At 45.7% G+C, this 23,952-nt stretch overlaps 1 protein-coding gene across 4 annotated transcripts in view; it reads right to left on the reverse strand.

Annotated features, from left to right (window-relative positions):
- The window catches only part of LCMT1 (leucine carboxyl methyltransferase 1), a 47,314-nt gene that overhangs the window by 20,247 nt on the left and 3,115 nt on the right, over positions 1-23,952 (reverse strand). For 3 of the 4 annotated variants that reach the window (XM_047087855.1, XM_047087856.1, XM_047087854.1), the window contains exons 2-4: positions 9,313-9,404; positions 6,786-6,907; positions 1,857-1,933 (exon numbers count right to left, since the gene is read on the reverse strand). In XM_047087855.1, the coding sequence (XP_046943811.1) occupies positions 1,857-1,933; positions 6,786-6,907; positions 9,313-9,404 (291 nt within the window). Of the gene's footprint in view, positions 1-1,856; positions 1,934-6,785; positions 6,908-9,312; positions 9,405-15,811; positions 15,897-23,952 lie in introns of all 4 variants that reach the window. The other variant, XM_047087857.1, reaches the window with a different exon arrangement.

The raw sequence follows: 23,952 nt of genomic DNA on the forward strand, positions 1-23,952 counted from the left end.
AACGTTTATGTGATGACTCTGCTCTCCTCCAGAATGTGCAAAAAATTAGACATCAGAAAGCCGATTTCAGTATCGCAACCACCATACACACATCTCTCACCCCAGAAACCTCCTCTAGGCTTAAGTGAGAGCCCACCTGCTCTTATTTGACTTGGTGTCCTAACAAGCTAGGTCGTATTTGTGGCTGTACAGCATCAGATGCCATAGCACATCTCAGATGCACACTACGTGGGACGCCTGGGTGGTCAGTCGGTTGAGCATCCAACTTCGTTCGGCTCAGGTCATGATCTCGCACACAGCTCGTGAGTTTGAGCCCTGCGTTGAGCTCCGTGCTGACAGCTCAGAGCCTGGAGCTTGCTTCGGATTCTGTGTCTCCCTGTCTGTGTGCCCCTCCCCAGCTTGCACTCTGTCTCCCTCTCTCGAAAATAAATAAATATTAAAAAAAAAATTTAGATAACATGCACACTCTGTATAATATAATCTTGTATTTGGAAAAGGGGGAAAACTTGTTTCTGTAGGATAAGTTAGAAAAAAAAACTTGGAAACTATTTCTAGCTTGTGGGAATTACACATCTTTAAAGGACAAGGTGAAAGTTTTAATGTTCACTAAAAATTTTTTTAAATGTCAGAATTAAGATTTTGTTTAAATGACTAATTTAAAAAGAAGGGGAAGGGGCGCCTGGGTGGCTCAGGCGGTTAAGCGTCCGACTTTGGCTCAGGTCATGATCTCGCGGTCCGGGAGTTCAAGCCCCGCATCGGGCTCTGTGCTGACAGCTCAAAGCCTGGAGCCTGTTTCAGATTCTGTGTCTCCCTCTTTCTCTGACCTTCCCCTGTTCATGCTCTCTCTCTCTGTGTCTCAAAAATAAATAAACGTTAAAAAAAAAATTTTTTTTTAAATAAAAAGAAGGGGAAGAAGTATACGTTAAAAACCACTGAGAAAATCTGACCTTGGGCTTGAGGTCAGGGTTTAAATTTCAGCTTTACCCCTTTGTCAACAGGTAACCTTATGGAAATTAGCTTAACTTCTTTGAGCTTTGGTTTCCTCAACTGCTAATAAAAGCATGTCATTCCTGAGTCGGCTCTGAGGGCTGAATGAGATCATCTGAGTGAAGCATTTCACATGGTGCTACAAAAGCTCTCAGCAAAGATTCACAAACTCGTCATCTATAACTGCAGGATTCTTAAAACATGGACTCAGGGTGGCCCCCATACTATCTCATATATAGTAAATGGCCAATTTGGCCTCCCATTATTCATTCAAACGCTATTTACTACACATCTGCTCTGAGCCAGGCCCCTTTCTATGCTCTGGAGATACAGAAGTAGCCGGAGCACACATAAAAATTCAGATTATTGGAGCGCCTGGTTGGCTCAGTCGGTTAAGTGTCCAACTTTGGCTCAGGCCATGATCTCACGGCTCATGAGTTCGAGCCCCACATCGGACTCTGTGCTGACAGCTCGGAGCCTGGGCCCTGCTTTGGATTCTGTCTCTCTCTCTCTCTCTCTCTCTCTCTCTCTGCCTCTCCCCCACTCATACTCTGTCTCCCTCTCTCTCTCTCAAAAATAAATAAAACATTAAAACATTTTTTTAAATTTCAGATTAAAACTATACCACTATAGGTCATTTCTATTAAGTGTTCAGAGAAATACGTTAACGGACAGAAGAGTTGCAAGGGAGGGGACATTTCATTTTGAAGACAGTTTGGAATGGGGATCTTGGGGCCAGAAGGAAAGTGGGAAGGGGGTGAAAGAGAAGAGTCCCCTAAAATGAGGTCTCTGGCGTTCAGACAGGCCACCTCCTGAACGCTGCCCCTGAATCCTACCGGGCTCTCTCATCTGGTCAAAGCCATACTCACTTGATGCTGTGCAGCTTTCTCGTGACTATCATGGGAAAGTCCACTTCAAAATATTTACTTGGGAGAAGATCTTCGTCCTGAGGAAAAACACGCAGTAAGCTTTAGAATTATGTATTCACTCCTACATTTACTGACCACCTTCATGTACCGAGCGAGTACTAGGCCCCGAAGAGCATCAGGGCACTTAAGGGTTTGACATCCAGGAACGATATGGGCAGAGACGTATTTTCCAGCTTACTGTGGTCTCCACGTGGGGAATGCATGGAAGACAGGAGTCAGGGGTTCACAGCTGTCCAGGGAAGAAGTCACAGGGAGCCTGAACTGGGGGAACAGTGCCTGGGATGGAGGTGGGGGTATGTGGAGGCACTGGGGGAGTAGGACCTGACAGAATTTTCCAAAAAGCAGATCGAGATGAATCAGAGAGGGTCAGGACACCAATGCTGACCAGCATTTGAGGGATAAAATGGAATAAAACAGCAAAAATCCCGAAGCATCGCACACAGTGGGGGTGAGTACTCTTTTGTGACACGTTTACTTTTTTCTGTGAGGGGAGGATACAGCGGGTGGTAAAGGGCAGGTGCTCTGGAGCAGGGGACGGGGGTTCGAATCCCAGCTCCACCGCCTGTCTGCTGCGAGGCCCCAAAGTCGCTCCACTCCCTGGGCCAAGTTTCCCTCCTCTGCGAAGCAGAGACAGGGACAGCACCTCACGGGGTTGTGAGGAGTAATGAGGAAATAAGTACACACAAGGGACACTCAGAACAGGGCCTGCCTTAGTAAGTGCCACGTGTGTGCCTTTATCATTGACTGTCACGGGGACAGGGCGCCGAGGTGGCTCTGTCGGTTAAGTGTCTGACACTGGCTCAGGTCATGATCTCACGGCTCGTGAGTTTGAGCCCCACGTAGGGGCCAGGGCCCGCTTTGGATCTTCTGTCCCCTTCTCTCTCTGCCCTTCCCCCACCGGTTCTCTCTCTCATGTTAGATAAATAAACTTAAAAAACTTATTGACATGGGTACTTAAAATTAGGTCTTGGCCTGGGGTGTACATTTATCTTTACTGAGGGCTGCAGTAAAAAAGCGTGGCAGACGCGCGCGCACACACACACACACGACCAATCCCTCAGCCCCGATGCGTATTCACGAACACATTCTCTCCTCCTCAGCTCGCCAACTGCACACACTGTAAGGACACCTCTGTCTGGACTCTCAGCGACACCCTGCGTGTTGCCTGCAGCAGCTCCCGATGCCCCTGAGGCTTGGGGAAAGAAACAAGGCGCTCCACAACCTGGTGACCTCCCCGGCGCCCCCACAAAGCGCTCTTCTAACGCCTCCGTATCCACCTGTACTTACATTCCACAAGTACAGAGCTGCTTACTTGAAGTGGAAAGAAAGACCAAGAAAAAGACACTTGTTGGTGCCCAGAACCCGGTGGTGGGCCTCACAGGTGTGGGCCGGGATTAAGAAAGAGCTGGGGTGAGGATGACACCCCTCTTTCTGACTTGAACACCTGCGCAGAACACCATTTACGTGCACAGTAACGAGCGATGGACAGCAGGGACAGAGAGGGAGCCGGCCCCCCAAGACAGCATGACGGGCAGGGGGGGGCAGGGGGGCAGCAATCACAAGCAAGCATTTTCCAGTAGGAGGTGATCCCTAAGGGCAAGTGTCAGAACTGTGAGAGCCAGCTACCCCTCAGCCCTTGGAAAATCTCAGGGGATCTGGTCTGGGGGACAAAGGGGGAGGGAGGAAGGGGGAGACAGGAAGACAGAGACAAAGACAGTCTCCTGACCCATCAGAAGAGACACGCTCACCGATCTCAACCGTTCTCTCTTGGTGCTGCCGCGCTCCCCTGCCCGTGTGTAGGGCAGGGCCGGGTAAAGAGCTGTCCAAAGATATTTGGAGGAAACGTTTAGAGCATACCAGAAGATGACTTTTGCTAGGAAATTCCAGAACACCCTCTAAGGATTTCGCTCACACGATATGAAGTTAAGGACACGCTAAAATTCTAGAAGGCCTGGAGAACAAAAGCAAATGCAGGACAGCATACGATCCTATAGCTCGTCTAGGACTTCTGACTTTCTAAACAGCTTTCCCACTCATCAGCTACTTGCCCTCTTAAGAATGCCGATTAAGGGGTCACCATGGAGGGAAAGCTTCCAAAAGGCACACCTGGAGCTTTTAAGGAACAGACATCTTCTTTCTTGCCTTTAGGAAAGGGGCAACAAATGGCTGTGGGACATGAGGCTTCAACTTTTTATTCTGGGATTCCCTGAGCCCTTCCGACACTCCACTCGCCAGTAGCTTGCACGTCACGGGAGGCATGGAAGGCATGGAAGGCAACCAGGACCGTGCATAGCTACCGGAGGGCAGCTGGGGACAACTGTGAGGAAGAGTATCCCGTAGGCTCAAAGGAGATCCAACGTGGCCGACCGCTGCACAGGCTGCCATATTGAGACTGACCCCCTGCGTCCTTGATCCTCTGGCCGTGTGGAAATAGGATTCAAGAGACACCAAGAAGCTGAGGTCCCTTAAAGGGTTTCACTCACCCTTTATTCTTTGTCTGGGGTTGTACTGGCTTTCCTGCACCCTACTCTCACCCGCTGCTTGAAGGTGGGAGCCTTCAACTGTCCCTTCGACTGGTCTTGGGGCCTGACATCATACAGAACAAGCTCACACACCAGCGGCAGCCAAAAGTCTGTGACCCACAGCCAAGCCTCTGCTGGTGCAGCCAGGGGACCCTCCCAGGTGGAAGGTGCACGAGACAACAAGACTAGCCGACGAGATTTCCCCTCCTCTTTTACAGAAGCACATAGAGCTCAAAAACAGGGATCAGGGAACGTGCTATAAACAGCCAGTACTCTAGCCTTTGCAGGCCAGACGGTCTCTGCTGTGACTTCTCCACTCTGCTGCCGTAGGGCTAAGCAGCCATAGGGAAGATGGAAGGAACTGGGAGTTGGCTGTGTCGGAGTAAAACTTTATTTACCAACACAGGTGGCAGCCTAAATTTGGCCCATTCAGCTCCTGCTCCAAAGAGCAAACAAGCATCATTTTTCTAAAAAGAAACTTAGATTTTTTTCAAACCCTTTAGACTAATGTCATTATCAAACAAAACGACAAAACTCCACCAAATTTTTCAGACCCTGCACTATTCTCTTTCCTCACTGCTGACAGATAACCTTTTTCTTGGAAGGGGCACATGAGCTTCAGTGTACCTTGCTCAGAAATAAAAATCTCAGATTTAGTAATGATTAACCCACCTACACGGTGGGGGGAGAAACCAACCACGGGACCATATTGAAAAGGGTGTCAAGCCCAAAGGAGGAGTTTCTCCCGTGGCTTCTGTTCACACTGCACACATTCTGCCACTGCATTCTCTTCCAGTTCCTTCCACCACACCGTGGTCTCTGAGGCCCAGAGGCACCGCCGACCTATAGGAAAGAGCTCCCCCCCCCACCCCCCGAGCGGCCGCAGGGCTCTCTGGAGAGAACAAGGAGGGAATCTGGACGTGGACGAACTGCAGTCCGTTGTTTGTTCCATGCTCCAGTGCCACTGGCTGTCCGACCTGGGGACGGCACAAGCTCTCGGAGCCCCATCTGGGTAACCCCCCTCCCCCACCTGCAGAGCTCTCATGTTCATTCCTGAGGTCATGGATGTGCACACCCTTCAGAAACGTTAGCTATCTTATCCTGAATGAAGAATGCAGAGGCAACCGGTTAATACTAAGGCTGTACTGAGGCCACTGATTTCTCGCCTCAGTGAGAGAGAGGCTGGGGGCACTGATGACCAAAGACCTCATCGGGTGAGCTGATGAGGGACAAAATACACACTCAGGTCGCATTAGGCCCACACACTCTGGTTTATCTTGGTGTACTTCTGCAAGAATCTGGGGAAATGCACGTACCCATGACTGCCACATGACCGACCTGACAGGAGAACCAAGAGAGATCTGTACAAACCTACAAAAAAGAAAACGCAATCAGTGAGATCATTGTAGAGAAAAGGTTTGGTGCTACAATTCCAGCCTGGAATCAAAGACCAGGCCTGTGGTCCTGATTCTGCCACTAACTGGACCCATTTCCTCTTCTGTGAGGGAGTGTAATTATACCTGCTCTTGAACCCTAACGAAGGAGGTGAGGGACCAAATCCAAGAATGGAGGGGCACCTGGATGGCTCAGGCAGTTGGGCTCTGACTCTGGATTTCGGCTTGGGTCACGGTCTCGTGCTCTGTGGGATAGGCCCCGGGTCCAAGCCCCACTTAGGATTCTCTCTCTCTCTCTCTCTCTCTCTTTCTCTCTCTCTCTCCAAATGAATAAATAAACTTAAAAGGGCTTTGTGTCATGCTACCATCACCCAGCCTTGCAAATCTCCAAGCTATACTGAAGACACCGTCACGACGACAGTAAAGTCTTTTGTTGTCGTCAAAACGGCAAATGCATGGGCCCCTGGTCTCAGCTACTCCACTGGCTGGCTCTTGCACACACGTAGAGAATGTATACAAGGATTTTCATCAGAAGCAAGGCACATATCTAGGGCCCTGGTGACATCACGTACGTGGCTGACAGTGGTGGCACAGCAGGTGCAAGCAGATGGGGACAGGGACGCGAGACAGGCAGTCACCGCATTCCTTTTGAATAGATTTCTAGCATTTAAAAAAATGTTTATTGACTTATTTTGAGAGAGAGATGGGGGAAGGGCAGAGAGAGAGGGAGAGTGAGAGAGTGACAGAATCCCAAGCAGCCTCTGTGCCGTCAGCACAGAGCCCAATGCGGGGCCTGAACCCACAAACCGAGAGATCATGACCTCAACCGCAGTCAAGGGTCGGGTGCTCAACCGACAGAGTCACCAAGGCGCCCCTGACATTTTTGAACCCGGTGGGAACCTTCACAAAAGTAAACAATTCGGGAAACAAGGGGGCGGTATTTTTAAATTTACCTTTAGTCTCCAGAAGGTGGTATCCATCCCAGCCCCAAGATTTAGAATCTGACAGTGACATTCTGTCTTCTGTAGAAATGCCTTTATAAGCTGACTGACGCCATGGACCCGAGCAAAATATCCTGAGAGAGAGACAGAGACAAGTCATGACTCAGTGATGATGGAAATAAGCCTTGCAAAGTTCACACCAGGAGGACAAAACACAACCCTTCTGCCCTTCTTCAGGGGTAGCGGTTTAGGTTATCCATAGACCTTAGGGGAGAAGTAACGACTTTAACATTCTCTTCCTTTTTTTTTTTTTTTTTAAAGCCATTTGAACCAAAATAAGCACAATCTATCCAATGGTTGGATCAACTACATTAAGGAAAACGCAATGTCCCCTAATTCTACATATGAAAGAAAAATATTTTACATCAAAACATGGGATCTAAATGTCCCTCTTAGAAATGTGTTTTTTCCTGGCTAAGTGAAAGCTACTCTGAATTCTGCTGAAACTCAAAATTGGGAGACCGTCTGGAAAGTATTCTGGGGTCAGGAAATGGGGCAGATAAATGTCAAAGCAAAGACAGCCATATTTCTTATCATGCTCCCTTCATCTCCATCCTATGTGGGTTAGAGCCTCCATGTTTGTAAAACATCCCAGGCGGGGTTGGGGAGGGAGCGGTGCACAGGCAAATGGTGCCTAATAAACTGACTTGTTAAGCTCTGGCGTGGGAAGCTGGAACAGAGGAGACAAGAAATAAAAGAGGGTGAAAGGAAGATAACATTGATCTGTGTTCTAAAGCCCTTCTGCTTACAGTATTACTATTTTAAGAACAAAATTTGAGTGGCATTTAGACACTTACTGCAATTTGACATAGGGATTTCATGTCTATGGATTCTACTAGTAAATAATTTGAGCTTGTCTTTTTACATGTCTCTTTTGGGGCGCCTGGGTGGCTCAGTCGGTAAAGCGTCCGACTTTGACTCAGGTCATGATCTCACAGGCTGTGAGTTCGAGCCCCCCATCGGGCTCTGTGCTGACAGCTCAGAGCCTGAAGCCTGTTTCAGATTCTGTGTCTCCCTCTCTCTCTGACCCTCCCTTGTTCATGCTCTGTCTCTCTCTCTGTCTCAAAAATAAGTAAACGTTACATGTCTCTTCCATTTTACTTTTCTAGTAAATCCTCTTTACCGTGGGTTACAGAGTATCACCCACAATGGACTGGACATTGGAAAAATTTTAAAAATGCTCCCCACACGCTGTTTGGGAAGCACTCTCCTACTATGGGGCCCTAGTCTAGCGATGCCAACCCAGGGAGAGGAAGAAGGACGGAGGGCTGACCTGCTGCCCAGGGCCCCCAGCACCCAGGGCACCATGGTGGGGCCCTGCCTCTGCAGCGTCTGTTAGGAAAGCGTCCTCAAGAGTGCGGGAGGGAGGCTTAAGGCCTCTTAGCCAGGCCTCGTCCAATCTTACTGATGCCTGGTTTCACCCTCAGCTCAAAGTAAGTACCATGTCCTTATTCTCAGGAAGCACCACTTTAAAATTTCTTTGCATTTCTCATTGAAACTACCCATAGGATCCATCTTTAGGGCCAAGATGCCCTGCACCCACAAGAACTATGGTCATTTGGCCAATTTCTCAATCTGGCTGAGACTAAGTCACCCACCTGTCTCAAATCCTTTCACTGCCTTGATAGAAATGACTTGTACAGCCTAACAGTGTTACTATCACTTTAATAAGGCCAAAAAAAGTAATTCCTTCCATGAACAGACAGTTCACACTAAAAGATATATAAATGGCTCTTAAACATATAAAATGATCTTGGGGCACCTGGGTGGCTCAGTGGGCTAAGCAAGTGTCCGACTCCTGATTTCAGCTCAGGTCATGATCTCACGGTTCAAGGCTTTGAGCCCCACATCGGGCTCTGTGCTGACAGCATGGAGCCTGCTTGGGATTCTCTCTCTCATTCTCTCATGCTCTCATTCTCTCTCTCTCTGCCCTCCCTGCTTGTAAGCAAGTGAACTCTCGCTCGCTCGCCTGCTCTCAAAATAAACATTTAAAAAATATATTAAAAAAATAATCCTAATGATCTTCAACTTCACCCAAAAATAAGAGGAATCTAAAATAAAATTACTGTAGGATACCATTAGATGAAAAGTTTCATAATACACTGTGTTGGTGAGGATGTTGGGAAATAAGCACTTTCATATACTACTGGAGAGAAGGAACACTGGAACTCTCATGTTAAGAATGAATCCCTATGTTATACTGCTGGCTTTGAAATGGAGAAGGGGCCATCTTCCATGGAATGTAGGTGGTTTCTAGAAGGTAGACAAGAAAAGGAAATAGACTCTCCCCTATGGTCTCCAAAAGAAACGGCCCTGATGACACTTTGATGTTAGCCTAGTAAGACCCATGTTTGACTTCTGACCTTCAGAACTGTAAGATAATAAATTTGTATTGTTAAAAAAAAAAAAAGAATGAATCCCTAAAACCCCAGGCCTCTCAGCTGATGAGGGAATAGTGAGAAGGGAGGGGGTCACTTGCCTCTGTTAATTTCGGGGGCCTTCCTCTCCTTAGACAGTCTTACCAAATGCTGGATGTAAGGGTCATGCCAGTAGCCAAGGCTCACTGCAAACCTGGAAGGGATAAAAAGGAGGCAGGTGAGTAGACGGCAGTAGATTCAGGTTCTCAGGAACCAGGTCAAGGAGGAAAACCATCTACTTCACAAGGCCAACACGCTCCCATTTAGCACTCCGTTACAAATGTAAACAGACTCAGCCATCCGCCGAGGTGCTCACTTACACTCCTCTCACCCTTCCCACGGCGGCCATGTGTCACCTCTCTTTATTCTGACTGCTAATTCCTTTCCCAGGACCCTGGAGAGCATATAACCTCACCTCATACCTCACCCAGAAGACGAGCAACCGTTTATTCACTCGGCAAACTCGCTGGCCAGAACTATTCAGACAACCCTACTCAACCAGAAGTTCTGGGTCCACAGGAAAGATCTAGAATTGTTTTGTCAAACTCGATAATGACTCCCTAAGTATTTCCTACAGCTCTGTCATTTCACGTCCCTTAAGGAGTAAAAGGGAAAACCAGGAACAAATAAACAGAACAGCTACAACCTAGAAAATTTTGCCGTTGTAGCTTACCCTCTCTGGCATGCACTACAACCTGGAAAATGCTACAGTAACCTAACCTCTCCCCAGGCCACACGACAGGGAATCAAAGCTCTAGTGTTCTAAGCCAGGGATCTGAAACCCCAATGACCACTTAAGGTCTTCTGGCAACCATGAGTGGAACCAGCCTTAGGACAAGGACATGTAATGGAAGAAACCTGGATCCTTAAGGCCGAGCCACTGTGGGCCTCACCCCGCTCTACCTCTCCACAGACATTTTGAGAGTTTCCAAATGTCTTTATCGCTTAAACCAAACGGAGTCAGGCTTCTGTTACCTGCTACACCCTGAAGCATCCTAAGTGATATCCTGAGTATATGAGCTCATTTCCATGTTTCTTGATGAACAAGCGGAGAGGAGAAGGGGTGAGTGACTGTTACCCAGCTAGAGTCTGAGCTCCCAGAGGCAGATATTATATCTTCTCTTTACGTCCACTGACAAGGCTTACCGCTGCCTTGACTGTGGTCGGTGCTAATCCTGTACAAACCTATCCCCCCCAGTCTCTCTCATGTCCACGTTCACACATCCACACACACACACACACACACACACACACACACACACACACACATAAGGAAGCACATACTTTTGGCTTCTCGAGGCAGCAAGTCAGCACAGAAATGCACAAAGTACTCATTAAGGGACACGATTTGCTACGGGCCCAGACTGTCCAAGTTTTACAAGGGTGAACAGGCTCAGCTGTCTAAAACGGTGCTTTCCAGGGGCGCCTGGGTGGCGCAGTCGGTTAAGCGTCCGACTTCAGCCAGGTCACGATCTCGCGGTCCGTGAGTTCGAGCCCCGCGTCGGGCTCTGGGCTGATGGCTCAGAGCCTGGAGCCTGTTTCCGATTCTGTGTCTCCCTCTCTCTCTGCCCCTCCCCCGTTCATGCTCTGTCTCTCTCTGTCCCAAAAATAAATAAATGTTGAAAAAAAAAAAATTAAAAAAAAAAATAAAACGGTGCTTTCCAAACGATGAATTATGACCCATCCGTATAATAAAATCAGTGTAGTAGTTTGCAAGTCTTCATCTGTGAAAATGCAGTCGAATAGAGTGAAATAGACAATATCAGTATGCGTTCCACACTGTAAGAGTTAAGACGGTTTTGTGAAGCTTTTGTTGAAGTGGGTGTTTGGGGTAAAATGCAATGAAAAGTCTGTTCCCCGAACACACAAAATCGACTCTGAAACACAGAGAACAAGGTGGTGGTTGCCAGAGGGGGCGGGGGGATGGACAAATAGGCAAAGAGGGCTTAAGAGGTACAAACTTCCAGTCATATAAGTAACGCACAAAGATGAAAAGTGGAATATAGGGAATCCAGTCAATAATACTGTTATAACAGTATGGTGACAGATGTGACGACACCTAACCGTGGTGAGTGCTGAGTAATATGTAGATTTGTCAAATCACTCTGTCGCACGCCTGAAATTAACGTAACATTGTATGTCGACTATACTTCAATAAGTAAAAAAAGAGAGAAGATGCTGTTCTCACTGTTGGCAGATTTGAGGAGCCCCGGCCTCAAAGGAATCACCTAGTGCCATCTAGTGGTAAAGGCCGTATCTGCAGTCCAAGAACCACAGACTAGTGATGCGAACATCAAACATGGACCTAAGGGTTGGAGGCGGCCTTGGAACTGACCTGGTCAACCCTGACATCCGATGCCAGAATCCTTCAACAACACCAAGCCACTGCCTGACTATGCACCACAAAGAAGGCACTCACTCCAATGCCCAGCAGCCCTACCTGCTGAAAAGCTGATCGAGTTGCCCCCCTCCGCAAGCTCTGCGTTGGACTTACTACCGCCCTCCTCTAGATGACAAGGAGCAGTTTCCCCTCCTCTCAACTGTATCCTCTGTCAAGTTAATACTGTTGATTCAATCAAGCCATCTTTGGTGAGGGTCTGCTAAGTGCCAGCCATTGGGGATACAGTAGTGAACCAGACACAAAGAGAAGGAAGGGCTTGTGACAGATGAAGGACAACAGCATGGAGGACGGATGGACCTACGTTAGAGAATGTGAGGGGAAAGCCTCTCTGAAAAGGGAATGGGCTGAGTTGGGTCCTTACAGAACTGGAGAAAGCTGTGCAAAAGGCGTTCTAGACAGGAGGAAGAGCAGACAGAAATGCTCTGGACAGGAACCGCCTTGGAATGTTCCAGTAACAAAGTCGGTAGGGAGGCTGGAGAACAGCGGAGAAACAGGAGAAACTAGAGAGGCGGGTGGTGGGAGCCAGGGAGAGACCTCTGCAGCCACGTGCAGCGGCCCCAAACCACGGCGAGGTGCACAAACGTAACAGGTGGGGACAGAACACAAACGTATCCGGTCACGAGTCCTTACGACTCCCACTTCCTAATGTTTCCAACATGCGTCTCCTTCCGGTCTCCACATCTAGAAGACTGCCAGTGGTTTCTGGGAGGAAAAGGATGTCACTGATCTACCCTTCAGAGTGGCTAACATGAGAAGATTTACAGAGCACTGCTAAGAAGGTTAAGGGTCAAAGAACTAGCGGGCACTGCTGATGGGGAGTTCCAAAAGGAGATGGGCAACCTGTTTCAGAGCTCAGAATTCTGTCACCCCTGGGAGCCCAGCTGAACATGGTGGATCCACACAAGGAAACACTAACCGGTCATCTCAGACATGAACTAGAAGGATCAGACATGCCAAGATGTTCAAGACACCGTGAAGGGAAAAATGTTAGGCCAAAAACCTATGTAGCCAACGTGCCCGTGAACACGTGTATGTGCGTATGTGCGTATCTACAGACAAGGACTAGGGAACTGGCGATTTCTGGTGTGTGTGTGTGTGTGTGTTTTAATTTATCTCTATGTTTTAAACTTTTTCTCCATGAACTATATGCCATATTCCATCTAAGACATTATCAATTATAAGACTGAAAAAAGAAAGAAGAAACACTGCCAGCTAGTTAGCTTAATGTTTTTCTTATTGCTTACAATTTTAATTTTGTGCTTGTTGGAAAAAGCCCGTTTACTTGTTTCTTTTTTTTTTTCTTTTTAAACGTTTTTTTATTTTTGGGACAGAGAGAGACAGAGCATGAACGGGGGAGGGGCAGAGAGAGAGGGAGACACAGAATCGGAAACAGGCTCCAGGCTCTGAGCCATCAGCCCAGAGCCTGACGCGGGGCTCAAACTCACGGACCGTGAGATCGTGACCTGGCTGAAGTCGGACGCTTAACCGACTGCGCCACCCAGGCGCCCCACTTGTTTCTTTAATTAGTTTTCAAGTAGGCTCTGTGTGCAACATGGGGCTTAAACTCACAACCACATCCAGAGTTGCATGCTCTGTTGACTGAGCCGCCAGACGCTCCTGCAAAAGCCCTTTTGTGCTTATTTAAACGGATTGAAAGGAAATGGATGAATGCAATAAGAGGGTTAAGTCTTCCCTTTTGGGGTATCTGTGAGTTTCCACACAATATTGACCTTCGGGCCGCCAAGGGCATTGGTAAGGCTGCATCCCCAAGAGATCACCATCATCCTCTCCAAGATTTCCTTCCACGCTACCGACCGTCCAGGTGCAGGTTTTTTACTGAGCCTTTCTCGATCTCATCAGGAGGTATCAATGGATGGTTCTCCAACAGCATCAGGATTTGTGCTCCTTCTGCAAATGGCCCTTAAAAGGCACGTGGACAGAAGCACCCAAGAGCTGACGGTGTAGTCATCCGGCCATGCCACAAGCAACAATGACCACATCCACTTGCACAGGTAATGACAACTCTAACACGGCTTGGCAGTGACCGCGGGACACATCGAGAATAAATCACAGCTGATGGCAAAGACGTAAGAACGTGTGTCACAGCATGGATCAAATACAGTATTGCCTTCACCACATGAGCAACAGTAAGCTTAGATATCATAAGCAAACATAAGAGGCAAATATTAAGTGATGAAAAGTACCTGTGACATCACAGAGTAACATCCTTAAAACATAAAGAACTTACAAATCAGTAAGGAAAAAAATCCTAATATCCCAGAAGAAAGGCCAAAAATGGGCAGTTCACCAAAGAGCCAAGTGACCACTGAATATACAAAATAAAGAAACCCAAAAATGCAAAATGAAAGCAGAAACAGCAAGCAGTAAATCTGCTATCAAATCAGCAACAAAACCGTTTAATAGAACCCGGCTTTGGTGAGGATGAGAAAGAGGGTCACTGCCATGCCACGAGGCACTTCGGCTGCTGGTACTCAAAGCTGAAGAGTTATATTTACGCAATGACCAAGCAATCCCACTTCTAGGATTTTACCCTAAGGAAATAGTCAAGAATGAACACAAAAAGGTTTCGGTAAAAACACTGAACCTGGGGTTACGCTATCAGGTGAACAAAGCAAGCTACAAAACTCTATGTACAGAATGTTCCCAATTCTGTTAGATGAATATACACGTGAATATACATACATGTACAGTATACATATCAAGACTTCCCAGAGTAGGCACCAAAAGGTGAACAGTGGTCGCCTCTACACTGACGCTGTGCACCTAGTGCTGCTGTCTGTCTGTCCCCACCACAGTCCTCTGTTGCCCAAACCCAGAAAATATCCCCTCTCTTTGTGTATCCTGACTTTGTTTAAAACCCAAAGCATCAAAAATCTCAGATTTGGGAAGACCTATTTCGCAGTCTTCGGTCAATCCCTATTGCTTTTGAAATTTTCATGACATTCACATACCACCTGTTCAGTGTAACATTTCTTTAAATCAACTCGCTTTTTTTTAGTACTGGGGTCTGATGTGCTACCTGGGATTTTCTTCTAACACACACTATAATAAATACCTAACTATTAAAATTTCAAACATCTGTGTGCCACCTAAAGTCATTTCACATTCCTTCCGTGGGAAACACTGATCTGGGCCAACCGCCTACTCACTCGAGAGCATTTACTGACTCTGCCCTATAGGCATGAGTACCACCTGCAACAGGAAAGGGGTGACATGCTCTCCGCCAGGGATTTCTTCATCTGAAGGAAAGGGCAGGGGCCCTCCGCGCTCTCCCAGCCAGTGAGGATCAAGGCCAGGTTCATTTTACTTCTATCAACACTCCTGAGAGCTGACTACAATGCCAGGCATCATTCCAAATGCTTGACCAATAGGAACGGAACGCCTACAACCCTCATAATGACCCCCCGTGGAAGGCACTGCTTTACAGACTGAGGTGAAGGTCGGTCCCTCAAGCTGCAGAACCCTGTAGAAAATTTCATTCTAGGGGTGCCTGGGTGGCTCAGTCAGTTAAGCGGCCGACTTCGGCTCAGGTCATGATCTCACGGTCCATGAGTTCGAGCTCCGCATTGGGCTCTGTGCTGAGAGCTCAGAGCCTGGAGTCTGTTTCAGATTCTGTGCCTCCTTCTCTCTCTGACCCTCCCCTGTTCATGCTCTGTCTGTCTCTGTCTCAAAAATAAATAAACATTAAAAAAATTAAAAAAAAAAAAAAGAAAATTTCATTCTATTGCTTTTCAAACCTATTTACCCAACTGGATTTCGATCCCTCCCCCGACACTTCAGTTGCTTAAATGATATCTGTGTGCGTGTGTATGTGTGTGTGTTTACGTGGTCATGTGTGTGTATATATGTACACACACACACACATATATATGTACATTAAACATATATATGTAATGTATGCACACATACACATACAATTGCAAAAATCAATCCGATACTCTTAGCATCAACTTTTAAGTTTGAAATTTGAACTACATACTGCATACTAGCCTAAGATACTGCTCTACCTCTTATTGTTAATTTTATTGTTCTTTCTTTTAGTCTCTTTTTTGTTTGTTTGTTTCTATTTCTTGGTAGTTTTATTCTTGGTTATAAATGGAAGGCAGGAAGCAAAGTCTTAAGGGCAACAGACTTTGTACCTAAACAGACTTTCAGTTTGTTTCCTTTCTTGTGAGCTCTGTTGCTTTCTTAAGTAGATCCGCAAGGCCTTAAGTGTTGAATCACCTAAAAAAAAACAAAACAAAACTGAGCCTCAATTAACTCACACGCTATCGTTTCTTCCCAACAGAAGCTACTGGTATTGCCTTTTGGCTTCAGCTAACACCCAATTACTTTACAAGGATTAATATGTCCTAAAATCTACTGCCTCTACTGTAAGTACTCATTGACTAGTGGGCAAGGCATTTATGAAAAAGGAACCAACATTCACAAGAAGGTGAGTTAAGTAGGAGAAGTCAATCAGAAAGTTCCCATGGTACAATGTCTCATATCTGACTTAAACAAACAAAAAAACCCAGTTAATACAGAATATAGTAACAGGATGTCATGGGCCTGAATGATGCTAAAGTTCTTTTGGAAAAAATAAAACATTTAAGCACATGTAGTCTGAATATTTTCTCCCAGTCTATCTTGCCTGTTCATTTTCTCAGTGCATCCATTTTTCCTTTGTAACTAGTGCTTTTTTTGGTTCTATATACAAAACGTTTGCCTACCTCAAGATTGTCAACATATGCTCTCATGGTTTCATATAAAAGATTTATGGTTCTAGCTTTTATATTTCAGTTTATGATCCATCCCAAATTAATGTGTACAGAACGAGGTAGGGGCTAAGGCCCATTTTGTTTCCACGTGAATATCCACTTTACCCAGAATTATTCATTAAAAAGACGTCCCTTTTGCCCACTGAATTGGCTTGACAATCTAGGTGAAGATCAACCAACAGTACTTGTGTTTGGTCTATTTCTTGGACTCTTTATTCTGTTTCACTGATCTATCTTTATGCCAAAGACTTTGATTGCTGTGGCTTTACTGCAAGTCTTCAAATTAAGCAGTATTAAGCAGTTTAAGTTCTTCAAATCTGCTCTTCGTTTGAAGACTTTTTTGGCTATTCAAGACCCTTCACGTTTCCATATACATTTTCGAAACAATCTGTTAATTTCTTCTAAAAAAAAAAAGATGGCTAGCATTTTGACAGTGATTGCACTGATTCCACGGATCAAGTCAGGGAGAACAGGAATCTCAAAACATCAAATCTTCCAGCGCATGAACAAAGCGTATCTCCCATTTATTTCAGTCTTCTTGAATTCCTCTCAACATTGTTTTACGGTTTTCTGTGTAAAGGTGTTTTGTGTCTTTCATTGTAATTATTCCTACCCACTTTAGGTTTTTAGATGCTATTGTCAATGTTTTCAATTTTAATTTTCCTACCCATGTATGTATACGTACAATATATCTATCTGACAAAGAATTCCTATCCAGAATATATAATAAACTCCAATGAGTCAAAACCAAAACCCATTAACAACAAAAATGGGCAAAAGACTTGAACAGACAGTTCACGAAAGATGTAGGAATGTCCAATAAACACACAAAAAGATGCCTAGGATCATTAGTCACCAGGGAAATGCAATTTAAAACCATAATGAGATGCTCTTTCACCCTCACCGACAATACAGAATGTTAACAAGGATGTTGAGCAACTGGAGTTTCAATACATTGCTGGTGGGAAGTGTAAAGTGATAAACCACTTTGGAAATTAGTCTAGCAGTTAAATATATACCCACCCTGTGACTAAGCAATTCTATTCCTAGACATTTATTTGAGAGAAATTGAAGACTTGTATAAGAATGTCCCTTGTAGCCTATTCACAATGACCAAAAACTTCGATACAACTCAAATGTCCTATCATTGGAGAACACATGAACAAATCATGGTGTATTCATACATGTATAGGAACAAACTACTTTACACTGACAAAGACTCTTTCCTTGACCAAACTCTAGACAGGTTCCTCGAGCCCTCTTCTCAACTAGGCTTCAACCTTGACTTACTGTATAGAGACTCAAACAAACACCAATGTAGACTTTAACAGCTCAAGGCTCCACCCCTAGGATGATTCCGGTACCCCTTAGTGCCTGCCCAAGAAAACTCAAGGCTGCCGAAAGCATCCACTGTTTATTCTAGCCAACACTGAAAGATCAGGTCCCTGTCTCCCAGTGAGCAAATCCAGGTGGTTTCACATGAACCAATACCTTTTCTGGCTTTTGTAATTTTTTACTTCTGACTTTATTCACCCCCAACTTTACTCCCTCATTCTCTCTTTAAAATCTCCTCTGGGGGCGCCTGGGTGCCTCAGTCGGTTAAGCGGCTGACTTCGGCTCAGGTCATGATCTCGCAGTCCGTGGGTTTGAGCCCCGCGTCGGGCTCTGTGCTGACAGCTCAGAGCCTGGAGCCTGTTTCAGATTCTGTGTCTCCCTCTCTGACCCTCCCCTGTTCATGCTCTGTCTCTCCCTGTCTCAAAAATAAATAAAACATTAAAAAAATAAAATAAAATAAAATAAAATAAAATAAAATAAAATAAAATAAAATCTCCTCTGTACAAACTGAAGTTGAGTTTCATTCACTCTGGACTCTTTTCCTTATTGGAATAGTTAATTACTGATTAAACTCTGTCCTCATCACGTGAACTAGTATCTAGCTTTATCTTTAAAAAATTTTTTTTAATGTTTATTTATTTTGAGAGACTGTGTGTGTGCGTGGATGCACACGCAGAGGAGGAGCAGGGGGTGGGGGAGACAGAGAGAGAGAGAGAGAGAGAGAGAGAATCCTAAGCAGGCTCTGCACTGTCAATGCAGAGCCAGACATGGGGCTCAATCCCACAAAACGTGAGATCATGTCCTGATCCGGAATCAAGAGTCAGATGCTCAAGTGACCAAGCCATCCAGGCGCCCCTGGCTTTATCTTTGATAACGCAAACAACATGGATGAATCTCAAGGAACACAGTTGAGTGAAAGAAGACAAAATAATACATACTGTATGACCCCATTTCTATGACATTCGAAAACAGGCAGATCTAATCTACCACAGATTTCGAAACCAGAAAATGACTGGTAAGGGTAAGGAGACTAATTAGAAACATATAACAAGGGAAGTTTCTAGAGTTTCAGATATATTTTATATCTTGTTTTGGGCGGTGGTACACAGATATACCGACTCTTGAACATCACAGGGGTTGGGGTGTCAACCTCCTGTGCAATCAAAACTTTGAGTATAACTTTCGATTCCCCAAACCTTAACTACAAATTGACTACTGTTGACCAGAAAACTTAACAGTTGGTTAACATGTATTTTGTACATTAGATATATTATATATTGTATTCTTTCAATAAAGTAGGCTAAAGAAAATATTAAGAGGGGCACCTGGGTGGCTCAGTTGGTTAGGTGTCTGACTTTAGCTCAGGTCACGATCTCATAGTTCATGGATACGAGCCCTGCATTGGGCATTCTGCGGTCAGTGCAGAACCCACTTTGGATCCTCTTTCTCCCTCTCTCTGCCTCTCCCTTGCTCGTGCACGCGCGCGCTCTCTCTCTCTCTCTCTCTCAAAAATCAATAAGCACTGGGGCGCCTGGGTGGCTCAGTTGGTTAAGCGTCCGACTTCGGCTCAGGTCACGATCTCGCGGTCCGTGAGTTCAAGCCCCGCGTCGGGCTCTGGGCTGATGGCTCAGAGCCTGGAGCCTGTTTCAGATTCTGTGTCTCCCTCTCTCTGACCCTCCCCCATTCATGCTCTGTCTTTCTCTGTCTCAAAAATAAATAAAATGTTAAAAAAATTAAAAAAAATCAATAAGCACTAAAAAAAAGAAAATATTAAGAAAATCAAAGAAAATACGTTTAGAGTACTGTACTGCATTTATCAAAAAAGCCACATATAAGTGCAGTTCAAACCCATGTTGTTCAAGAGTCAACCACATACACTTGTTAAGACTCATCAAACTGAACACTAAAGACCTGAGCATTTCATTTTATAAATCATCACCCTCTCACCCCTGCTCTCCCACCTCCATTTTCTTCCTTCCCCTCTCCCTCTGTCTCTTAAGAATACCTGGGGAAATTCTGAAGAACAAGAAAGATGAGCGATATAGCTGACCCTCTGATGGGGGATATTCCCCATTCAATATCCACTTACCCCTTCCTCCTTACCCCCATTTTGTTTGAGGTATCAATCTGCCCCGTGAGAAATTCTCCCCTCCCACACTTTCTTGCAGCTAGAAGAAATTGCACCCGCGCAATTCTGGCCAATGAGAAGTATGTAGAAGTCTACAGGGTGGGACTCCCTGAAAACCTATTGCTTTCACAGACTCAAACACATGCTTTCGTTAGTATCGCTTTCTTTTCTTTCTTCCTGGAGTACAGCTGCTCAAATGAACTAAGGAGATTGTGCTAGTCCCTGATACAACCCTGTTTTACTCCAAGCTAGAGGAGCTCTAAGCAAGTCACGACTAACACTTCGCAAGTCAAAACGTTTAGGCATGGAAATGAAAAAAGCAATTCCGACTGGAAGTCAAGAATGATCTACGCATTGCTGTGCTAAAGTATACATAAGAATTTAGTATGTAAGTGATATTTCAAATCAATGGAGGATACAGACCATCAACGGACAGTGTAGGAACAAAACCTGCTAACTTATAACATACAAAATTATAAAGATAGATGAATGCTCTAAGCAATAGAAGCCCAAACCATACAAGTGCTAAAAGAAAAGGCAGTGATTGAAAACGGTCTCATAAAACGTTACCCAAAAGCCCCAAGCCATAAAGTTAGACTGTCAGATTTGGCACCATAAAGATTCAGAATTTCTGCATCATGAAATGTACGGTACAAGATAATCTTAAAGACAAGCAACAGTTTGAGAGAAAATAATGGAACACATACGTAGGCAAAGGACTACTACCATACATATGACAAGTTCTTACAAACCAATAAAAACATAAATGAAACAAAAAACCAAAAACCCAGTTAGGAAAATGATAAGGAGAAAGGCGTCATGTAAAAAAATATCAGAGATAGTGAAGAACTAAAAATGCTCAGTCTTAGGACGCCAGGGTGGCTCAGGCGGTTGAACGTCTGGCTTCGCCTCAGGTCATGATCTCACAGTTTGTGAGTTCGAGCCCCGCGTCAGGCTCTGTGCTAATAGCACAGAGCCTGCTTCGGATCCTCTCTCTCCCTCTCTCTGCCCCTTTCCCGCTTGCTCTCTCTCTCTCTCTCTCTCTCTCTCTCAAAAATAAACATAAAAATTTTTTTAATAAAAAATACTCAGTCTTACTAGTGAGTATAATAAAAGTTTTTTAAATAAAATAAAAATTTTTAAGAGGTATTATCCACCTGCCAGCTGACAAACAATTTAAGAGACTGAGAATATTCTGTATTTAGCATCTCTTTTACCATGAGAACAGAAACGGACACAACCTCTTTCGAGGACCACTTTGCAAAGGATTCTCCCCTGAAATCCATCTCACTGGAAAACTGAAACGCACATGCAAAGATGTTTATCACAGCCCCGTTTTAATAGCAAAATCATAGCTACCCAAATGAACAGAAGAACAGTCACATAAACTAAAACCACATTGTAGAATACTGTTCAGCAATTACAACAACAAAAAAAATGGAGACAAAAACTTATATGTACAGTATATTCAAATTAGACTAACGAGTTGGGGAAAAGTACTCTCTTTTGCCCTTTAACAAGTTAACCATTAGGGGGCACCTGGCTGGCTCAAACAGTATGTCATTCTTGATCTCAGGGTTGTGAGTTTGAGCTCCACATTGGGTGTAGAGACTACTTAAAAACAAAATCATCGGGGTGGGGTGGGGGGGAATCTGGGTGGCTCAGTCAGTTAAGCATCTGACTCTTGGTATCAGCTCAGCTCATGATCTCACATTTTGTGAGATCAAGCCCCGCATCAGGCTTTGCACTGACAGAGTGGAGCGTGCTTGGGATTCTTTCCTTCCCCCTCTCTCTCTGCCACCCTCCTCACCCCCGCGTGCACACACTCGCTCGCTCGCGCACGCTCTCTCTCAAAATAAATAAGCATTAAAAAAATAACAAAAAAATAAATAAATAAAGTCTTAGGGGCACATGAGTGGCTCCGTTGGTTAAGTGCTTGGCTCTTGATTTTGGCTCAGGTCACGATCTCATGGTTTGTGGGACCGAGCCCCACACTGGGCTCCACGTAGATGGCATGGAGGCTTTCTCGCCCTCTCTCTCTCTGCTCCTCCACCTCCCCCCTCAAAAATAAATAAGCATCAATAATAATAATAATGTTTAAAAAATTAAAAAATCTTAAAAACATAATCATTTAAAAAAATTAGTATTCTAGATTTGAAATCATTGTTTTTCATAGATATTTTCCAAAATTTAAATTTTTTTTTTCAATGTTTATTTATTTTTGGGACAGAGAGAGACAGAGCATGAACGGGGGAGGGGCAGAGAGAGAGGGAGACACAGAATCGGAAACAGGCTCCAGGCTCTGAGCCATCAGCACAGAGCCCGACTCGGGGCTCGAACTCACAGACCGCGAGATCGTGACCTGGCTGAAGTCGGACGCTTAACCGACTGCGCCACCCAGGCGCCCCGATATTTTCCAAAATTTAATTTGTTCCTCTTTTGAAAACATGAGGAGAGGGTTGCAGAAAATCCACGATTTACGGGACCTTCCTGATGGGCAAGTTGGGCAGCTAATTTATCCTCACCAGAATATTCTAATTCTAAAGTGACACATCTTCTCTGAGGATGGAAAGCAGCAGCCCCCACCTTCAAATATCCAGATCAATCTCTCAAGCGCTGCTCTCTGGGCACGGCTGCAAAGATGCAACCCGTGTGCTGGAAAGGCCTAGGCCCTTGGGAAAATGCCGCCTCTCCAGGGAGGTGATCCTGTGACCCACCTGCACCTCAAGGGGGACATTTTTGGATTCGGTTGAAATCAGATTAACTTCTGTAATTTTTACAACAGGATTTCAGTCTTACAGCCCCTGGCCTGGTATCTAAAACAGACAGACCACTCAAATCCAGTGAAACAGGACAGCAGAATGTTGAGACCTCATCAGGAAGTGCAACCCTGAGCATCGGCATTCAGTTCCTCGTCACTTTGCCGCCTGAGAAATGGGTCTAGCAGGCACGTGGCTAAGGCAGACACGGTCATTCCCCGCACCTTTCTTCTCGCGGGGGGAGACAAACGTTCAACACTACGCCTACGCCGCAGCCGGACTGACCACCGGCAAGGACACGCACAGAGAACACGGAAGGGGCTGGGCCTGGTCTGCAGGTGTCAGGGGCCTCCTGGTGGGAGCCGCATCTGAGATGAGCCAGAGGGCTTGGCTTCTTCTTGCACTCACTGGCCTCACCCACATCCGATCTGTCAACACATCCCATCACCTCCTCCTTCAAAAAATACCCAGAATCTGGTCGATTCTCAGCCCTTCCAGTGCTACCATCCTGACCCAAGACAGCAGCACCTCTGTCTTGGAATATTCCATCAGCCTATTAACTGATCTCCCTGCTTCCGTCCTTGCTTCCTACAGGCTGCTCTCAACAGAGAAGCTAGAGTGATCCCATTAAAACCCAAGTCAGGTCACCTCGTTCTTCGGTTCAAAATTCTCCATCGGGGGCGCCTGGGTGGCGCAGTCGGTTAAGCGTCCGACTTCAGCCAGGTCATGATCTCGCGGTTCGCGAGTTCGAGCCCCGCGTCAGGCTCTGGGCTGATGGCTCGGAGCCTGGAGCCTGTTTCCGATTCTGTGTCTCCCTCTCTCTCTGCCCCTCCCCCGTTCATGCTCTGTCTCTCTCTGTCCCAAAAAGAAATAAAAAAAAGTTGAAAAAAAAAATTAAAAATAAAAAAATAAAAAAAAAAAAAATTTTCCATCGGACACCACCACAAGTCCCTAAGACCCCTTCAGCCCTCCTCCTTCTCCCTCATGCTGGCCTGGTCCTTCCTGGAACAAGTCAGGCCTGCTCCCTCCATGGGGCCTCCGACCCTCCCTGCTCCCTGCCTGGGACACCGTTTCCAGAGACATCCACAGGGCTCCCTCCCTCACCTCCTACAAGTCTGTCCCCACCATTGTCCTTCTCAGGGGGCCATCTCAGGGGAAACTCTAAGCTCTACTCAGAGATACCAGCCTAAAGGGGCATCTAAAGGACAGAAAAAACAAAAAACCCTCAGGTCCTAAGGAAAAACACCCTGAGGACATAGCGGAAATAATTGACCAAGCAAGGTGGAAAGCAGAGATGG

Source organism: Lynx rufus, unplaced genomic scaffold (genome assembly GCF_022079265.1).
Source record: "Lynx rufus isolate CCGP_SWC_20201006 ecotype Redwood Valley unplaced genomic scaffold, mLynRuf1.p SCAF_23, whole genome shotgun sequence".
Lineage (NCBI taxonomy): Eukaryota > Metazoa > Chordata > Mammalia > Carnivora > Felidae > Lynx > Lynx rufus.